Raw genomic sequence first — 18251 nt, forward strand, 5'->3', positions numbered from 1 at the left:
AGCGCCAGTATACAAGCACGCTGGTGGAGGACTAGAAAGCAATGTACAGAAATGCATGCGCACAAACACATTAATGTGTTGTCTGCAAGGGAGCTTTGCTCGGGACATTTGATGTTACGTAATCGTGTACGGGAGCGTATGCCGTGACGTCAGAGTTCGGGATCTAGAAGTTGAAGAAAAAGAAAAATTCCGTTGGTCCTCATTTTTCCTGTTCTTTGACTTTGAAACCTCACCCAAGTAAGCGCAACTGTTCTATTCCTTCAACCTTCTCTCAATTTTAACTTGGCAATGTTTTCCTTTTATTTTCATGTTAATAATAGGTACCGTATTTAGGTATTAATTTGAGAAGGAAAAAGAGAAGGTTGCAATCGATTTATCTCGGGATCTAGAAGTTGAAGAAAAAGAAAAATTCCGTTGGTCCTCATTTTTCCTGTTCTTTGACTTTGAAACCTCACCCAAGTAAGCGCAACTGTTCTATTCCTTCAACCTTCTCTCAATTTTAACTTGGCAATGTTTTCCTTTTATTTTCATGTTAATAATAGGTACCGTATTTAGGTATTAATTTGAGAAGGAAAAAGAGAAGGTTGAAGGAATTGAGATCCAGCATTTTTAGCAGACACGAAAAATTGGGAATGCAGACTTGGCCTTAATTTTCTGATCTCGCCATTCTCGATTTTTGGATAGGAACTTGGCCTTTTTTTTTCACATTTGTGTTTTTGTGGGGGATTAGATTATTACGTTACAAATCAGGCATAGTTTATTTGTTTATTCAAAAGTAGATTGTGTTCTTCTACTGACTCCATATACTTACCGGATATTCGGTTTCGATATCGTCATAGTTCCAAGTGGACTGATTATGATTCTTCAGTTCGGTTCCTACGATGGTCAAAGTTTCCCCCGTGATACTCCGAACCTGATAGTAATCATCCCCTGAAAATATCGTCCCTGGGTATGAACTGAATGTTTCACATTTGTGTTTTTGTGGGGTATTAGATTATTACGTTACAAATCAGGCATAGTTTATTTGTTTATTCAAAAGTAGATTGTGTTCTTCTACTGACTCTATGTACTTACCGGATATTCGGTTTCGATATCGTCATAGTTCCAAGTGGACTGGTTATGATTCTTCAGTTCGGTTCCCACGATCGTCAAAGTTTCCCCCGTGATACTCCGAACCTGATAGTAATCATCCCCTGAAAATATCGTCCCTGGGTATGAACTGAATGTTTGAATTCGGTCAAAGTTTCCCCCGTGATACTCCGAACCTGATAGTAATCATCCCCTGAAAATATCGCCCCTGGGTATGAACTGAATGTTTGAATTCTGCCATTGACCAGATCCGAATCCACGTCCCCTGTACTGTGATACGCGAAGTTGTAACGCTTCTGTATACGCAGCATTGAGTTGTATCTGAAAATGTAAACAGTTGCCATGGTAACCCAGACTAGTGACTAGTATACGCAGCATTGAGTTGTATCTGAAAATGTAAACAGTTACCATGGTAACCCAGACTTGTGACTAGTATACGCAGCATTGAGTTGTATCTGAAAATGTAAACAGTTGCCATGGTAACCCAGACTTGTGACTAGTATACGCAGCATTGCGTTGTATCTGAAAATGTAAACAGTTGCCATGGTAACGAAGAATCTTGGGCCAGCCATTGACTATTAGGTAGACCTGACAAGTACACCTGCTCAGGTCCGCCTGTCAGGTCTACCTTATTGTGAGTAGCTTGCTTTACTGTGCTCGGTGACGTTGAAATGTAAAACACTTACGTTCCTGAAGAGCCATGTGCTAGGATGTAGTTGCTAGGATTATCGGGGAAGTAGGTGAGCATGGCGAAGGATAGAGGAGGTCTGTACGGATTGAAATCAGCTGTCCCGTTGAACTTTCTCTCCAAATCCCGCAGATCAGGCATCACGTTCATCCAACTGAAAATAACACCTGCTCAGGTCCGCCTGTCAGGTCTACCTTATTGTGAGTAGCTGGCTTTACTGTGCTCGGTGACGTTGAATGAATGTAGTATGGATGAAATGTAAAACACTTACGTTCCAGAAGAGCCATGTGCTAGGATGTAGTTGCTAGGATTATCGGGGAAGTAGGTGAGCATGGCGAAGGATAGAGGAGGTCTGTACGGATTGAAATCAGCTGTCCCGTTGAACTTTCTCTCCAAATCCCGCAGATCAGGCATCACGTTCATCCAACTGAAAATAAAATAACCAAAGCACTCACTTTGAGATAACCACAAACACTGGGCATAACCAACACAGAGCTTTGTTGATAGATAGGAGTAGGCAGTAGGAGATCAGCTGATTAGGTAATCTCACAGGATTCCCTATCTTATTATTTTTTTTTTTCTCAAATTAATACACCTAAGCTAGGGGACTTATGTATTTGTCAGCTCACATGAGAGAAATCGATAAGTTTAACTTACAGGAAATCGATCTTGGGGATTTCCGGATACTCTCTCCGGCTTCGTCTGATTCCGGATCTCCAACCCACTTCAATCCCCTCTAGCTGAATGTAGAATAGATGTACCTGAAACATAGCGAGATGGGAGGAATTTTGGTTGTATTTTATGCTGTGCACATTGCATACGTGACATAGTTTTCGGGCGATCATACAAATTTTATATCCGTTTGCTTTATCCTAAGCCAGCCTGGTTAGATTGGAGGGTATCGCGTCTACTTAGTAAGCGCTAAGTCGCGTGTTCGATTCCCGTCCGGGGCGGATTTTATCCTAAATATGTAGATATGTTTCGTCTGTAGGCAGTAGGAGATTAGCTGATTAGGTAATCTCACAGGATTCCCTATCTTATTATTATTTTTTTTTTTTCAAATTAATACACCTAAGCTAAGGGACTTATGTATTTGTCAGCTCACATGAGAGAAATCGATAAGTTTAACTTACAGGAAATCGATTTTGGGGATTTCCGGATACTCTCTCCGGCTTCGTCTGATTCCGGATCTCCAGCCCACTTCAATCCCCTCTAGCTGAATGTAGAATAGATGTACCTGGAACATAGCGAGATGGGAGGAATTTTGGTTGTGTTTTATGCTATGCACATTGCATACGTGACATAGTTTTCAGGCGATCACACAAATTTTATATCCGTTTACTTTATCCTAAGCCAGCCTGGTTAGATTGGAAGGTATCGCGTCTACTTAGTAAGCGCTAAGTCGCGTGTTCGATTCTCGTCCGGGGCGGATTTTATCCTAAATATGTAGATGTTTCGTTCTCGCAACGGCTGGGGGGAAAATACTTTTTCTATGTGAAGTTGGATGTTGGTTAAGTTAGGTATGGAAATTAAGGGTCAATTTTTCGAACTAAGCACCTTCTGCTTACCAGAACAAATTCCTACCTGTTAGTCTTCGAATCATTATTCGGATATGTAGTAAGTACCTTACATACCTGACTGTAATATCTACCGATAAGACTACAAAGAAATTATCCCTAGGAGCAGAAGAAGGAGAAGAGGAAGAAGAAGTAGAAGAGGAAGAAGTAGAAGAAGTAGAAGAAGAAGAAGAAGAAGAAGAAGAGGAAGAAGAAGTAGTTGATAATTACACTATAGGCAGAAACACGTGTAAGCCATTAAATTTTTTTTAACGCCTCTCTCTCATAGGTATCTCGTATCTCACATATTTGTTATCTTGTGAAGTGGAGATTAAATTTCATGACGGCTATACATATAACTAATCATTTACACTTGCAGAAGGTTAGGTGAGGTGGTAGAGAACGCCAGAGGCATTGACCTATTGGGTACATTTCATTCAAGTTTAAATAATAACTCTCATTTAAGTATTCAGTAATCCCTAATCCCAGTGTAGTTTGTACCTACACGTCCTTTTATTTTATGACAATAAATTGCACTGATTTTCACACAAAAAATTCTCAAGTAGGTATGAAAAAAAAAACACTCATAAAGTTTACATTATAGGGAGTTGCATATTCCAACTAGACTAGGTAGGTAGGTATCTATTATATCGCGTAGGTAAGTGTTTAGATCTCTTCAGATCGTTTAAATATCGCAAAGTTCGATATCTCGCGGTCGTTATCACGTCGCCAAATCGCGAATTCTCTACGATCACCTCTCCAAACTAAACAAACACGAAAAAAGAAGAAGAAAACACTTTATTTATATTTTTTCAATGTTGTTGAGTTTTCAAACAGCTGATCTCGGATTTAAATTTAGACGTAAGGAACAGGGTACGTGTGTTGTATTAACTGAGATCTTTGTGCATTTCGCAATAGGTACATAGGTACATGGGTATTACGAAGTTGCAAAATATACCTAGGTATCTATAGTGCAGAATTTCTTTATGGAATACCCCCCTGGTCTCTCAGGAGAGGTTTGAGGCAGTATATGAACACATCTCAATACTCGTATGTACATCAATATGATAAATGACCAGTAAGTAACCAGTCCATCTTATCTCTACATGATATACATATGTAAGTAAGTACATTGGGCGACAGTACAGATCTTTATTGTCGAGAGAAAGTTGATGCTAACAAAATATAATTACCTATTTGCCTCAAAGTTGGTGGTTCAAGTCCAAGTCAAATCATGAAATTTAGCATAGACTCGCGTCGAGTAGGTTCCACTAAAAATATTACTTAGACTGTCTCTATGACTCTATCCACTTACCGTGTGTTAACAATGTAGGTAATTAGCTAATTAGTTTTGATACATCCATCGCTAAAAAATTAAAATTCTTCCCTCATTCTGTGTTAGATGTGCGTTCACACGACGATGAGCAGAGTTTTCTCAATCAGGATCCTTTTGATTCCTGCGACACACACACAAGAAGAAGAGAAACATAAAATGAGAAAATAGAATAGTACAACTATCATAACTCTCGAACGTTTCATCCGATTTTGATTTTTGGTGGAATAGTAGTATTTTTCAGGCATTGGAGACAGAGATATACCTAGGTAGGAATTTACTATCATGTATTTTATCCAACGCATTACAAAACCAAGGAGATTAGTTATTATCTCAATCTGTCATGAAAAATAAACAAGGAAAACTCTCTGTCTTGAGTTAGATTGTTAGTTTTGCAACCGACTTTATTGTTTTGAAAACGAGAGTTGATCTTAGCATTCTCAAGCTATGTCCGGAAATGCTTCAAATGTGTGGTGACTCATCATGAAGATACAACTCATAAGATTACATGAGAACTCATCCTACACCCTATATAACTATTAGCCTGAGATCTGTGTACTGTGTGAGAAGCTAAGTTCATAAAAATAGAGCATTGCACTCGTAATATCCCCCTGTTTTATTCATTTACAAGGAAAATAACAACGGGTAAGATTTAATATTATTAAACACTTGAATGGAAAAATCCGTGGAACGAATAGGAACCTATAATTAATAATTATTACCTATTTCATATATTATTTCAAACCACCCGAGTTTAATTGAGGGTACCTATACCTTGTCCTTAATAATATAGCCATTTCTTATGCTTGGTTAAATTCCTGAATGATTTTCAAGCTTGCCTTAAGATCTGCTCAAATATTAGTTATGTAGCTAAATATAATAATTATTGAGGTGTAAGGATGACGAAAAACATGTAATAATTGTAATTTACCTACTATGTACTACTTTGATTTGTTTTAACATTAGCTATGGCCATTACAACATTTACAACTAGAGGTATATAGTTGTACAATGATTTTATGACGTCCCTACATACCTATCGGTTTAAAGATGCTCAAAAAATGAAAAAAAGTAAAAAATTCAATTCCTGTAGAAAATGTGAAGGAAAAATATTTATTTAAGTTTGAAAATTAAGCTTTGTAAAAATACCTCTTGAATAAATTTTACCTCTTGTTTTTTTCTTGAATAATTGTTTTTAGTAAATTTTACCTCTTGTTCTTTTCTTTCCGTTTTATTTGGAAAGTGGAGAATAATCCTTGTCACCGAAGTAAAACCCAGAAAACCACACGCTCACAAATCCTCCAAGTTCCATGTCTTTCGAGAGCCAAAATAAAACTGAAGTCGAAACAAGAATAGAATAGAAACAGAAAGAATTGGAAACTCCGAAACCTTCGAGAAATTCTTTACAGAAAGTATTATAAAACACAAAACCTGTCTCTAACGAGAATGAAATATATTCCTTCTAATGAATAGAATTGAATAGATCATTTAGGATTTAGAATAAATTTAGATAGTAGAGTCTATGGCCGACAATATGAAGTGCACCCGTATTTCGAGTGCAAATAGAAATGGTATCACCCGGTATATATTTTGCAAAGTGCAGACTGCAGACCTAGTGTCTGGACGTCTAATTACTCTCACACAGAGGTCTGTAATCTATCAGTTATCAATCCTAGACAACAATATAGTAATAGTCTAGACTACTATAGCTATACCTGTGTACTAATATTAATATATTGTGTAGGTATAAATATAGGAACAATAAGTACTAGTATTGATATAAATAGCTGATCTGGTGATAAATGTCGCTCGTGGCAATGGTAGGTATGGCCTATACTACATTACTACACAGATGACTTTTACTTATTGTAGAGACGTATTAAAATAGATGTCACCAAAATTTCAAAGATGACTTTTACATGACTTTTACATGTAGAGACGTATTAAAATAGATGTCACCAAAATTTCAAAGACCTCACTGTACATTACAAACCTACTACAAAGAACTCAGAAGAGAAGAAGTTTTTCTTGATTATTCTCGAAAACTGAGATTGGATTTTTTTAAAGAACAAAGTGAGTTTCTAGATTTAACTCTACACCAACGAGTTTTTTATCTCCCACTTAAAATTTGCCAGGTTAAACACATACCTACGTAAAGAAGATTTCTCATTGACCTGGAAAACAGTAGGACCGATCGCCTTTAAGAGCCCTGGGCCCCGTTTCATGAAACTTATAAGTCCTGTAATACAGGGAAATTGCCTCTATTAAAGCCAAATTTTAAAGATGGTCGTTTCCTTATATTCTTCCATGAAAGTATTTTTTTGTTTTTGCCCTGAATCAAATAAGAAACCCTAGGGTTAAGAGATAAGAGAACCAAGGAGAGAGAGAGAGAGAGAGAGAGAGAGAGATAGCCTATTTTCCTTTCGTAATGTTAATGTACATTAGCTTAGTTCGAATTTTTATTTCTCAAATGTTAGTGTACATTACGTTCTCCTACCTTTACATTCACTCCTCCTCTCCTTTCACGAATTTTGTAATGTAGCTTTTTTCTCGCATTACGATCCGTCATCTTGTTTTACATTAAATTTAAAATTTCATCACCTGATTTTTTAATCGTCAATTTTCACCCCCACTACCAAAATTCTTCCATTTTATTATCCCCACCCTTGGAAAATCGTAATGTCAATGCGCATTAACATTACGAAAGGAAAATAGGCTAAGAGTCGGTGTTACTTTTCCAGTCGGCTCTGTTCACTCTGTTGTCAGTTCGTTCTCTGGTTAATCTCTTTTCACACCGGTCTTATTCAAATAAAATGTATCCATTGCTTCTTGACTAATGTCAGAGACCCTGACGCAACACAATCTGCCCAACATACACCTTCCTATAGTACAGTAGGTGTAGCATGGTACGATTATAATAGTTTAGGAGCAGGGAGGAGAGGAAATGTCAATGCGCATTAACATTACGAAAGGAGAATAGGCTAGTCGGTGTTACTTTTCCAGTCGGCTCTGTTGTCAGTTTGTTCTCTGGTTAATCTCTTTTCACACCGGTCTTATTCAAATAAAATTTATCCATTGCTTCTTGACTAATGTCAGAGACCCTGACGCTACACAATCTGCCCAACATACATCTTCCTATAGTACAGTAGGTGTAGCATGGTACGATTATAATAGTTTAGGAGCAGGGAGGAGAGGAAGAGGAAGTGAAGAAATGAGAAGATGAGGTGGAGTAAAGAGGAATGGACTTGATAATTATAAGTTGAACCATCTTACTGAAGTACCTACTAGTTACAATGAAGAGAGGTCTTTAAACTTTCGTTCTTAAGGATCAGAACCCGATGGGATATAAGTTGAACCATCTTACTGAAGTACCTACCAGTTACAATGAAGAGAGGTCTTTAAACTTTCGTTCTTAAGGATCAGAACCCGATGCCATGCCGCACATTTCAGTTTTTATGAAATGTGTGGATAAGATAGTTTTTAAGTCCTATTTATGGGCGGGGCTTTATTGCGATCTGACGCGTCGGTCCAAAATTTTAATGAGACAATTTCTCTTGTATTTTAAACTTTTTGTGCCAAACTTAATCAAAATTGGTCGGAGCACCTTGCAAGAGATATCGTTGAACAAACAAATAATCGGGAAATCTAAAAGGGGAAAAAAATCTCGAGTATTATCCAATTGAAACTTAGAACCCACTTCTGAAGTTCTGTCGTTCAATTACCTAACATCATTGGTTAGGTGGAAGAGCACACTACGTGATAATCCTGCAATAAAACCTTGAAAAACCAATATCTACATAAAATACTTTTGTATCTAAATACCTAGATACCAGTAGAATTTCAAAGTCCTGAGAACCTGGTGGCGCGAACACACGGGGATCGTTGAACAAACAAATAATCAGGAAATCTAAAAGGGGAAAAAATCTCGAGTATTATCCAGTTGAAACTTGGAACCCACTTCTGAAGTTCTGTCGTTCAATTACCTAACATCTTTGGTTAGGTGGAAGAGCACACTACGTGATAATCCTGCAATAAAACCTTGAAAAAACAATAATATCTACATAAAATACTTTTGTATCTAAATACCTAGATACCAGTAGAATTTCAAAGTCCTGAGAACCTGGTGGCGCGAACACACGGCCATAACATTATTTGACGTGAAGTTTCCACACAGCCATTGACCAATTCCAAGGCCTTCGACACAAGGTCCTTCAACCAGAGGGTTTTAAACCCGATGCCATGGGTTTTATGTTATTTGACCGGATGGTGTATTATTTATAAGTTATAACATTTGACGTGAAGTTTCCACACAGCCATTGACCAATCCCAAGGCCTTCGACACAAGGTCCTTCAACCAGAGGGTTTTAAACCCGATGCCATGGGTTTTATGTTATTTGACCGGATGGTGTATTATTGTCTACCGATGTAGATATACAGGGGGGGGGGAGTGTTGAATGGACTTGACCTACCACAAGGATTCTGCACGGGGTCACCCACCCCGCACACTATATTCCCTTCAATATACAGGGTGGCTCAAAGATCAGATTAGGATTTTTCCCAACTTTTTACATAGCAATCGACTTTTTTTTATAATTTTTACCCATTTGCAACTGCCCCATTACAACCATCACCTCCTCAGCTGTCCTCCCTAAGGATACTTCATTATAGGTTAGGTGAAAACACTGTATCCAAAAACCATTTCTGTAACTATGTGTTTAACTGTTCAGACTGATTTTGTACCACATTTGATCAAAATCAGCCTGACTAACCATTCGATAGAATATTCTGAGTTAAACACGTTGCGTTGGTTAACACGTTGGCTTTAAACTAAACGTGCATGCCTCGGAACACAGAATTTACCTTAACTTATGCGCGAAATCAAAATATTATTATGAATAGGTAGGTACAAACCTAATTTCTAAACCTAAGTTAATCGCAGGTTGTGTACCTATGTACAAGTAGGTATAAGTACCTAGAATAGGTTAATTATTGGGTAAAGGGTGATCATGAGATGTATGAATGAATGAGTTATCGAAAAATTCTCGAATGAATTAGAAAATGTAATCCTAAACTAAACACGTACCTAATACCTTATTATTATTAAAATGTTAATCAAAAGAACTTCTTTGATATGAAATGCGTGATATTTAGGTATACGTTTGATATTAATTTCGTCATCAGAATGTCATTAGTAATTAGAATGACCTAATGTTAGCATGAGACACACTCGTGGGTGAAGAGTTCGACGTATTTTATAATGAAAACGTAGGCTCTTAAAATTTTACGATCAACATTTGTTGACATAATCTCAATAATTAATTAATTACATAATTACGTATTGCGAGTATTTATTCTGAATATTCTTTCTTGTTATTCTGAAGAGATAAGGTTGAGAGAAGGGATGGAGGATAGGAGAGTAATCCCCAAATAAATTGGGAAAAGCTTTGCTCAAGTAAAGTATCCGTCAGTGAACCCCCCTGTAACCTTATCTGCAGATCCTCATACATGTTTGTATTAGAGGAGTAGGAGAAAAAGCTTTACGGAAACGCCTATTTTAAAGGGGACACACTCGTGGGTGAAGAGTTCGAAGTATTTTATAATGAACACGTATATAGGCTCTTAAAATTTTACGATCAACATTTGTTGACATCATCTCAATAATTAATTAATTACATAATTACGTATTGCGAGTATTTTTTATCTGTTAAATTCTGAATAATGTTATTGACCATGTTATAACGTATGCTCACTTGGACATCAACATAACAAGCGTGTTTTCTCCAATTAAATGAGCGTTGTTATAACGTATGCTCACTTGGACATCAACATAACAAGCGTGTTTTCTCCAATTAAATGTGCGTGTGTTTTTTTCCCCCAAGAGGTTTGATAGAGGGAACTGTAACTGCTACGGTCTTATCGTCCCGAAAATTGAAGAGAGAAAGAAGATACAAGTAAAATAGGAGAAAGCCAGCCGGGAACTAAGCTTATCCAGTTTAGGATAAAGGTCGCCCCGGCCGGAAATTGAACCCTCAACCTAGCGCTTACAAGACAGATCTCCTTCAAGCTAACTATGTACTCCTGCAAAACTGAGAATTGCATAATGCAGCGTTCTTGGTTTCTCAAAGCGGCAGGAGTATACTTATTGCATAGGATTTCATAATGACATAGTCCAATATAATGTTTAGAATGACCTAGAAGTAGTAATAGTAGTTAGGTATAATTTTATGCTTTCTACAATGAGAAAAAAAATGGTGACAGGGTGCCACTAGTTTAGGGTGGAAGAACTCTATTATTGGGTTATAGTGTCGAGCTTTCCGATATAGAGTTCAATATTAGGGTGAATGTTCGGCGGAACATTTGATATTTGACAAAAATATACGGATTGTTCCGGGAAATAACGTACGGTTGGCAACCCTAGCCACTAGTTTAGGGTGGAAGAACTCTATTATTGGGTTATAGTGTCGAGCTTTCCGATATAGAGTTCAATATTAGGGTGATGGAACCCAGGCACCCGATTGGGCTGCCGGCACCCTAGTTTTTTCTGAGTGTAGGTTTTCCTCTCGGAACCAGCTTGAATTAGAAATGGTAAATTATCTTACTGTTTGAAAGTGAAAAGGTGGACTAAAAATCTTGCCACGAAGAAGACCTCAGGTATGCTTGTAACCAGCGACAAAAAAAAGTGCACCCGTATGCTAATCTATTTATTTAGAGATAACTCTCGAACGGTTATTAGGATTTTGATGAAATTTAGTACCTACGAGTATGTACCTACACGTACCTACCCATGTATCTTCGGACAAGAAAGGAGATATATGTGAGGAGAGGAAGAAGAAGAAGAAGAAATGAAGAATTGTGCCCATTGAAAACATGTTGTTCTAACATTCCGGTTTTAAGTTTGTCTGCTGGGGTCTTCCCCTTCATGTAGCCGTCTTTCACAATATTATATTCTTCCATGAAAGTATTTTTTTTTGCCCTGAATCAAATAAGAAACCCTAGGGTTAAGAGATAAGAGAACCAAGGAGAGAGAGAGATAGCCTATTTTCCTTTCGTAATGTTAATGTACATTAGCTTAGTTCGAATTTTTCTTTCTCAAATGTGAATGTACATTATGTTCTCCTACCTTTACATTAACTCCTCTTCTCCTTTCACGAATTTTGTAATGTGGCTTTTTTCTCGCATTACGATCTGCCATCTTATTTTACATTAGGAATATAGGAAGTTTTGGCGGTAAAATTTAAAATTTCATCAGCTAATTTTTAAATCGTCAATTTTTACCCCCCCCCCCACCAAAATTCCTATGATAGATTGGGATTCGAACAGCCAACCTCTAGATCTCAAGTCCATCGCTCTAGTCCCATATACTGGCATTAGGTTCGTCCTTCTCATGGAAAGAGACTATTTCTCCACTAGAGATTAGATAGAGATAGTAGAGATGTGGCTAAGGTCAAGATAGATAGAGGAAGGTCAATCTATATCTGAGCAAAAGATTATAGTCTAGTTGTTATCTGGAAAGAGACTATTTCTCCACTAGAGATTAGATAGAGATAGTAGAGATGTGGCTAAGGTCAAGATAGATAGAGGAAGGTCAATCTATTGGTCCTGTAGAAAATTTTATTACTATTAGATTGGGATTCGAACCGCCAACCTCTAGATCTCAAGTGCATCGCTCTAGTGCTAGTCCCATATACTGGCATTAGGTTCGTCCTTCTCATGGAAAGAGACTATTTCTCCACTAGAGATTAGAGATAGTAGAGATGTGGCTAAGGTCAAGATAGATAGAGGAACGTCAATCTATGTCTCAGCAGAAGATTGTAGTCTAGTTGTTATCAGTTGGTGATAAGAATTCATTAACACAAGGTGCACAATCATAGCTACCATGAAATTTCTCCTCATAGAACTAAACTCAATGAGCAGAATTAATCGGACAGTATTATGTAGAAAAGAACCATCTTTAAGGGGAATTCCTCTTATGGGTGGTTCTTTTCTGCTGAATACTGTACAATATCATCCTCATAGTAATCACAAAACTAACTGAAAAGGATTCAGCAAACCCTTTTACCCCCCAAAAAGTCCTTTTTTCCCGATCGAGAGAGGTAGGTACAATTCGATACAAATTGGCGCGAACTTTTTTTTAACAAGGGTCACCTTTTTTCAGTCTTGATTCTCTCGCCACCTCTTGATTGTCAATAAATCACTGACTGATTGAAAAAATTGGAAAAATCTAAAGTGAAACAAAAATCCAGAAGGTAGGTAGTACACGATGTTCAGTCTGTTATCAGTAAACATGATAGGAGATGTGATGGGTATAAGATGGGTTGAAGTGGGTAATAACGTGAAGTATATATTAGACAGTAGTGCCTTGTATTCAATCAATGTCAATCACTCGCTACATGAGTGTGAAGTGGGTAATAACGTGAAGTATATATTAGACAGTAGTGCCTTGTATTCAATCAATGTCAATCACTCGCTACATGAGTGGCAATAGTAAGAGTTGCAGGTGCCAATATCTAATATCTACATTGTAAATCACGCAAAAGCTGACAAGTGTGAAAATCTTTGCCTGTGATCTTTTTCCGCCACACACTTACATGACACGCCGCCTGTGGCGGACATTAGCCCTTGAGGCACCAACGTCAGCTCAGGCTTTTTTGTCTTTCCTTTCAGTTGGGATAGCTCCTCAGTAGTTGTTGTCCTCGTTGCGTGTGCATTCTGAAATAGCCAGCAGTAAACGGTCACTTTTCAAGATGATGCCAACCAAGAGTAAAACGTTCCTTAACAGCTTAACTTCGGTGATCTGTCGGGAAATACTGTCATCAAAGTTCTATTGAATCTTTATTGCCTCTAGCTGAGAATTTTCGATGTATAAGAACTTTGTATTTTTATGTACATTTTTTAACTTTAAATAGGCACTACACGGCTTTTCAAATTAGATGGGCCGCGGGTTCCATTTCCGCCCGGCTTTCTCTTAAATTCTTATGAAATGTCACCGGTTGAGTGTTGGCGTCCAACCCACTACCCGGGGGGTGTCTACACTCCACAGATAATTGCACAACTTTGTCATTTAATCTTTTATCTCTTGTGGTTGTGTCTAATATCTTAACAAAGCGGTCAATATACAGGGGGTTTAATTATAAATGGGACACAAATAGTGATGAATGTAATTTGTTCCCAGCCCAGATAAACATTTTTGATTACAGAGATCTGTCTTTTAATATGAACCCCTCTTGAGGGTGTCATATCTGTCATATTTTCCTTAGTTTTTCCAGCGAGCGATCCATTTCCTCAAATTGTAAAAAAAAAACTTCGGCTAGACAAATTGATTTGTCAGAAGACATGTATGTAGGTGCATCAATCCACGCGACCCCATAAGGTCTGCTAAGGTTGCACACCTAGACCATAAAAGGAATATTCCTATCAAATTTCAGCTTTCTAGGTGTTGTGGTTCTGGAGATAGAGCGATCAGTGTGTGAAATGTGAATGAGTTCTCGTTCTTATAATATAAGATTTACTAGCTGAATTCCGTCGCTTCGCTCCGGAATCCCGCTAGTTCATCCCGAGGCATGGCCAAGCTTGTGGAAAAGGCATGGCCGAACTTGTATTTTTATCAAACTAAAAACATAAACGAAACTCAATATTAGGCGAGCGAGGAAAAGTTTTCTCTCCCTCAGTCTCTGCACTCTGTGTATTTCTTATGGTTATTTTAGCGATCAAAAATTGATCATATCTCAGGATCGGTTTAGATTTTCGCAAAATCCTTTCTTATTGCACACCTAGACCATAAAAGGAATATTCCTACCAAATTTCAGCTTTCTAGGTGTTGTGGTTCTCGAGATAGAGCGATCAGTGTGTGACCTATGAAATGTGAACTGTGAATGAGTTCTTGTTCTTATAATATAAGATAAATCTAATATATAAAAATGAATATTTGTTTGTGTGTGTGTTTGTTTGTTCGAACTTTATGCCTAGCCAAACCGCTCATCCGATTGCTATGAAACTTTGTCAACTTATTGCTTGCACTCCCGTGAAGATTATAGGCTATTTTCCGGGTCGTTTTTTTTTTTAAGCTACGCCGGACAAGACCACTAAATGGATGAGTGACATGAACGGCCATGCCTTAAGGATTTACTAGCGGAAATCCGGAGCGAAGCGACGGATTTCGGCTATTAGGTAATAAATAGATAATATTAATGATATTTTTTATCATTATTTATCGACTAGTCTCATCAATTTACTCCCAATGCTATAGTCTCAATGTCACGAGGAACATTGACTCTGTTCAATGTCAGACTGTCCTTTGTTGCTCACTCCATTGAGAGAACGAATAACGAGAGCTTGGCGATTTTTTGATCTTTAAACTCGCCGATTTTTCCTATAGTCTATCTGTTTCATCATAATTTATTCTGGAAAGGTTGTCTATTCATGTCCAACACACCTCTCTAGGTAGTCTTTACAGTTTTAACCCGTTCGACCCCATGGCGGTCCTGTGCGGCCTTCTTCAGTTCTCTAAATCAATATACATAGTATAGGTTGAGCTTCTAATAGAGATTAGAGACACATCACATTTAAATATTTATAAAGACGATAAGACCTCCGTTGTTACAGTTCCCTCTATCAAACCTCTTAAAAAATAATGAAAAATAAATCTAATGTATAAAAATGAATATTTGTTTGTTGTGTGTGTGTTTGTTCGAACTTTATGCTTGGCCAAACCGCTCATCCGATTGCTATGAAACTTTGTCAACTTATTGCTTGCACTCCCGTGAAAGTTATAGGCTATTTTCCGGGTCGTTTTTTTTTAAGCTACGCCGGACAAGACCACTAAATGGATGAGTAACATGAACGGCCATGCCTTAAGGATTTACTAGCGGAAATCCGGAGCGAAGCGACGGATTTCGGCTAGTAGGTAATAAATAGATAAGATTAATGATATTTTTTATCATTATTTATCGACTAGTCTCATCACTTACTCCCAATGCTATAGTTTCAATGTCACGAGGAACATTGACTCTGTTCAATGTCAGACTGTCCTTTGGTGCTCACTCCATTGAGAGCCTTAAGGATTTACTAGCGGAATAAATAGATAATATTAATGATATTTTTTATCATTATTTATCGACTAGTCTCCTCATCACTTACTCGTTACTCCCAATGCTATAGTTTCAATGTCACGAGGAACATTGACTCTGTTCAATGTCAGACTGTCCTTTGGTGCTCACTCCATTGAGAGAACGAATAACGAGAGCTTGGCGATTTTTTGATCTTTAAACTCGCCGATTTTTCCTATAGTCTATCTGTTTCATCATAATTCTGGAAAGGTTGTCTATTCATGTCCAACACACTCCTATCTAGGTAGTCTTTACAGTTTTAACCCGTTCGACCCCATGGCGGTCCTGTGCAGCCTTCTTCAGTTCTCTAAATCAATATACATAGTATAGGTTGAGCTTCTAATAGAGATTAGAGACACATCACATTTAAATATTTATAACGTCTGTTTGTATTAATATGAATAACCAAATGGATTTAGGTATAGGTAGGTAATAAACTCTGAAAATGGGACGTAATGAAGTACAAGTACCTATTTACCTACCTATTAAGGGTTAATTAAATACTCTTCTATGCTTGTAGCCATAGGTGTGTTCGTCTGTTTGTAGTAATATGAATAACCAAATGGATTTATCTAGGTATAGGTAGGTAATAAACTCTGAAAATGGGACGTAATGAAGTACAAGTACCTATTTACCTACCTATTAAGGGTTAATTAAATACTCTGAGTGTTAGCACTCATATTATCAAAGTGTTTTCTATCATTAGGTTTTAGACTAGAAGTTTCATTAATATTGGTACAGAGTTCGGTTTGGTTTTTACTGAACTTGGTTTCAATTGAATTGATAGTTTCATTTTGAGCATTTTCAATCTGAGCACGGTTTTTTAAAGTTGCGTTTTCTTCTTCAGTTTTATATTTGCTATTGGTAACATTGACACCATCTTTAATTTTGGTATCAGCAACACCAACGCCATATCTATTGAATTATTATTATTTCACAACTCTAGAAAAAAGCGAGCTCTATTTTAATTAATATGTAAGTACGTAGGGTATCGTATACAATATTCATGGACATCATGGTACCTATGTAGTTGGTTTTTGAAAGCTTTAAATGGGAATGAAATTGAACCTGGTATTGAACCCACACCCTCCCGTTCACCAGGCGACCAGTGAAAGTTGCGTTTTCTTCTTCTTCAGTTTTATATTTGCTATTGGTAACATTGACACCATCTTTAATTTTGGTATCAGCAACACCAACGCCATCTTTGTTTTTACTCTTGGCAACAATTACATAATGAATTATAATCTGACGTAATGACTCATTCTTTGTTCCTAGAATAATTCTGTGTTCAGAACCAACCTCAGTGTTGTAGTGGTTAGCACGGTGCACTTTGGATCTGGAGGTTGGTGGTTCGAGTCCAAGGCAATCTCTGGCGTTTGCATATCATGTTTGATATACACATCTCTCGCTTATTCACAAAGATACGTAGGTACACGAATTAGTGTCAAATCTTCTGTATATTCTCAATGGAAATTGAACTCTAAACTACTGTGAAGCTGTTTTCTTTCAAGTTGAAATTTTAGTCCCAAGGCCTTTCCTTCTTGGATAAAACCTCTCAATAATTATGATTGTTTCAAATCCAGCATGTGGGCAAAATGCCACATCTCTTGCTTATTCACAAAGATACGTACACGAATTAGTGTAAAATCTTCTGTATATCTCAATGGAAATTGAACTCTAAACTGCTGTGAAGCTGTTTTCTTTCAAATTGAAATTTTAGTCCCAAGGCCTTTCCTTCTTGGATAAAACCTCTCAATAATTATGATTGTTTCAAATCCAGCATGTGGGCAAAATGCAAACTGAATGAGGAAACTAATGCAATTTCCGTATAACATATTGTTCATTCCACGCCTTATGATTATGATATTACCTATAGAGGCGTGAATTGAAATGAGTGTGGTGAGTGACTGGATGGGTGACTAACTGGACACAAGTCACGTGCTGAAGAATGCAGTCTGTACCTACTAGCCTCGTGAGACCAAGTTTATAAAATGATGAGTTGGTTGAAATCTGAACAATTAAAAGCGGGTTCACAAAAAGCTTGAAATGGCCTTTTTGGTAGGTAAATTGAAAGTTTCCCCCCTTAAAAACTCATGAGGATTTGGTTTGAATTCCAGTGATTGAGGTGGCAGGTGGTATATGAAGCCTGAAATAAATTTTGTACTACACACACAAGTCGTTGGATTCGATCTTGCATTTTTTTTATATATATATGTATATATATTTTTAATTCCTGTACCTACCTACAAGAGAAAGGGATTTCAGAACAAAATATTAGAAAAAATAACAAAATAAACTCACCCAGAAATAGAATGAAGTTGACACAGAAGCGAAATACTTCAGGATGATAGAACTCGAATTGCCAGCAGTTGCCAAGGTGGGATATAGGGCCTCCAACTTTACTATTTCGAGCGACAAAGGTATTCATTCAGATACAGCCGAAAACTGGACGAAAAAACAAGCGACGAGGTGGAAAATCA

The 18251-nt window shown here is 37.4% G+C and overlaps 1 protein-coding gene across 2 annotated transcripts; it reads right to left on the bottom strand.

The window, feature by feature from the left end:
* Window positions 1–775: 775 nt before the first annotated feature.
* On the bottom strand, window positions 776–3044 carry LOC103514730 (putative phospholipase B-like lamina ancestor). Of its 2 annotated transcripts, none has more exons than XM_026827617.1 (4): window positions 2911–3044; window positions 2049–2204; window positions 1266–1410; window positions 776–913 (listed from the first exon to the last, which is right to left on the bottom strand). In XM_026827617.1, the coding sequence occupies exons 1-4, from the start codon at window positions 3021–3023 to the stop codon at window positions 791–793; spliced, it is 537 nt and encodes a 178-aa protein (XP_026683418.1). In that variant the 5' UTR covers window positions 3024–3044; the 3' UTR covers window positions 776–790. The 2 variants fall into 2 exon arrangements, with proteins under 2 accessions (XP_026683418.1, XP_026683417.1); XM_026827616.1 differs by lacking the exon at window positions 2911–3044 and adding an exon at window positions 2435–2575.
* Between the last annotated feature and the right edge of the window lie 15207 nt (window positions 3045–18251).

This window comes from Diaphorina citri, unplaced genomic scaffold (assembly GCF_000475195.1).
Source record: "Diaphorina citri unplaced genomic scaffold, Diaci psyllid genome assembly version 1.1 scaffold1212, whole genome shotgun sequence".
NCBI lineage: Eukaryota > Metazoa > Arthropoda > Insecta > Hemiptera > Psyllidae > Diaphorina > Diaphorina citri.